The 2,501-nt window shown below is 46.7% G+C and overlaps 1 protein-coding gene across 1 annotated transcript; it reads left to right on the forward strand.

Moving 5' to 3' along the window:
- Positions 1–947: 947 nt before the first annotated feature.
- Positions 948–2,102, forward strand: LOC147891745 (sesquiterpene synthase 2-like). Its single transcript, XM_087388503.1, has one exon. It carries the CDS (start codon positions 948–950, stop codon positions 2,100–2,102), a length of 1,155 nt encoding a protein of 384 aa, XP_087244629.1.
- Positions 2,103–2,501: the final 399 nt, after the last annotated feature.

The raw sequence follows: 2,501 nt of genomic DNA on the forward strand, positions 1-2,501 counted from the left end.
TCAACACAAAAGTCGAGCACCTGGAGATGCAACATACATGTGTAACAGAGGCAAAAGGAACAAACCAAAAAGAACAATTGCAAAGATGTGCCCTACCAAGATATAATTGAATCTTCGTACATCTATTTATCATATGTCGCTAGAGAGAATTTCCACAATCAATATATTAAGTATACTACTATTCTACATCAAGATAATTGTTCATTGATGGAAGCTTTATAGAGCTACTTATGATGTGCCTAGAGAGGATCTTTCTCTTTCTAGCAAGAATGATTCTATCACTTTACATTTCCTTATCACATGTGTATATCTAGAGGATCTTTCTCCATCAATCTAGTGCCCATAAATCAAAACAATTGTCCATGTTAACTAATAACAATTCACGTTCATGACATGATTACTTTACACCTACTTATTACGTGGTTACATAGGATCGCTTTGTTCTATTCCAAAGCTCATATTACAAGGCCATGGTTCATGTTTCTAGAGTCTCACTCTCTTGGACTAAACAATCTACTTATGATGTGGCTCCTTAGTGAGTATACCTCTATTCGACAACTATTGCAAAATGACAAAGCATTTCCAAAACATCCCAAAGATAAGCACATACATGTGCAGGCATACAAATTGATTGGATTAGACTTCTTAACGGAATTTGATTCGATCGTACAGCCAGGGATCAGTTGAGAGGTATTTTTCGAACCGATCGTACAGCCAGGGATCAGTTGAGAGGTATTTTTCGAACCAGGAATACTTTTTTGCTTTCGATCGTACAGCCAGGGATCAGTTGAGAGGTATTTTTCGAACCACTTTTTTGCTTTAAAACGTCTGTCGATTCTGTCGCAGTCCGATTACTTAACAGCAACATGTTCGCCAAAGGTTTTTACTCGCACGCTTATTCATCCCTTTCGGCTCGACAGTTTCGAGTAGTGCTCTAAATCACCCACATGGATTCGGCAGATGCATTACGGGAATCGCCAGCTCCTAGTGTCGACGCGGACCATGTTAGCAATGCACCCACCGACGCTCATACGCTTCTGTCCTCCATGGAGGACCTCATGGCGCAATTGCTGCGCGTCGGCCCGCCACACGAAAGCATGTACGCAGAGGAAGTCGAGCATGAGTTGAGGAAACTTGCGGTGCAGTGGGGAATGTATCCCCGCGCGTGGGATCCTTACATCCGTCTTGGCGTCTCGTATCAGAGCTTTCTCAATCCGTTGGTCATCAGCGCCCCGCATCTCGCAGCTATCGGCCTTCAAATTGGCCTCGCGTTCCTCCCGGATGACATGTGCTTCGATAAGCACGACCTGGACCCGGCGGAATATGGCGAAGAACCGGTCGCCCTTCGGAATTCTGAAGGACGCATTCAAAACGGCGGGGAGTTCTACAGGCACGTCAGCAAAATAGCTGGGATGTTGGAGTTGCCGCCCGATCCCACGCCAATCGAGCGAGCCATGTGGGACGTAGGAATGCGGGTGAGGCGACTTTCCGACCCAGAATGGTACCGGCGTTTCGTAGATACGTATGAGGAATTCGTCGAAGCTTGCATCACCAATGAGACAGAGTTCCAATGGTCGTCCGTGATCAAAGACGTGGAATCGTTCGTGCAGGTCCGCGTGTTCGACACGGGTACGATTCACCTAGCCAACCTGATGGAGTTCGCCTACGATGCCGTCCTTCCACGCAAGGTGCACTCCCATCCCAGCATCCAAAAGCTCATCTGGGAGTGCGGCAAGTCTATCGCTTTCGTCAACGACGTCTTCTCCTATCACAAGGACGTGATTCTGGAGGGCAGCCAGTTTAATATCATCACTGTGCTCATGGACAAGGACGGCATGTCGTTCCAGGAAGCCTTGCGACGAGCTGCTGAGCTCGTCAACTCTGCCACCCGAGCCTTCGCTGAGATTGAGGCCGCGCTGCCAATCTGGGAGCAACAAGCTGAACGCGTGGTAAGGCGTTACGTGAAGGGACTCAAAGATATGATCGTGGGAAATTTCCGCTGGCACACCATCTCAGACCGCTATACTTCGTCGGGTTTGTCGGTCCCGCAGCTCCTCAACCAGCTTCTTCTGAAGAACCATGCTTCATCTCCACTTGAGTAGCTTCCTTCTCACCAACTTCAGCCCGCGTCGTGTGTTTGGGAGGCCCCTAATAAGTGCGGCGTTCTTTGGTTGTGTGCGCAGCTTCTTCTACTCTCGTGTGGGTTTTCCTTTGTCCTCAATATTACGTTGCATTTGCTACACAGCTTCAATGGAGACCTTATTGATGCTCGATTGGGAGATATCCTTCATAGAGATCCATGCCGAAGCTAGGTATATATGAATTTACTAATATGATATTGCACATATAGACGCATACCTACTGTGCCATTGATCTTGTAGATGCACCTTTAGATAATCATCCTTTCACCAAAGTTGGAAGTGAACAAAATAAAATTCCAATGGCTCATTATGATCAAAACTTGTAGCCAATGATGAGATTTGAGGCAACTTTGAACTCAG

Source organism: Dipteris shenzhenensis, chromosome 17 (assembly GCF_047967505.1).
Source record: "Dipteris shenzhenensis isolate YYH24624 ecotype China chromosome 17, Dip_SZ_1.0, whole genome shotgun sequence".
Classification (NCBI taxonomy): Eukaryota; Viridiplantae; Streptophyta; class Polypodiopsida; order Gleicheniales; family Dipteridaceae; genus Dipteris; species Dipteris shenzhenensis.

Coding starts and splice junctions, on each gene's coding strand:
- LOC147891745 (XM_087388503.1), top strand. CDS start 948: ATGGATTCGGCAGATGCATTACGGGAATCGCCAGCTCCTAGTGTCGAC.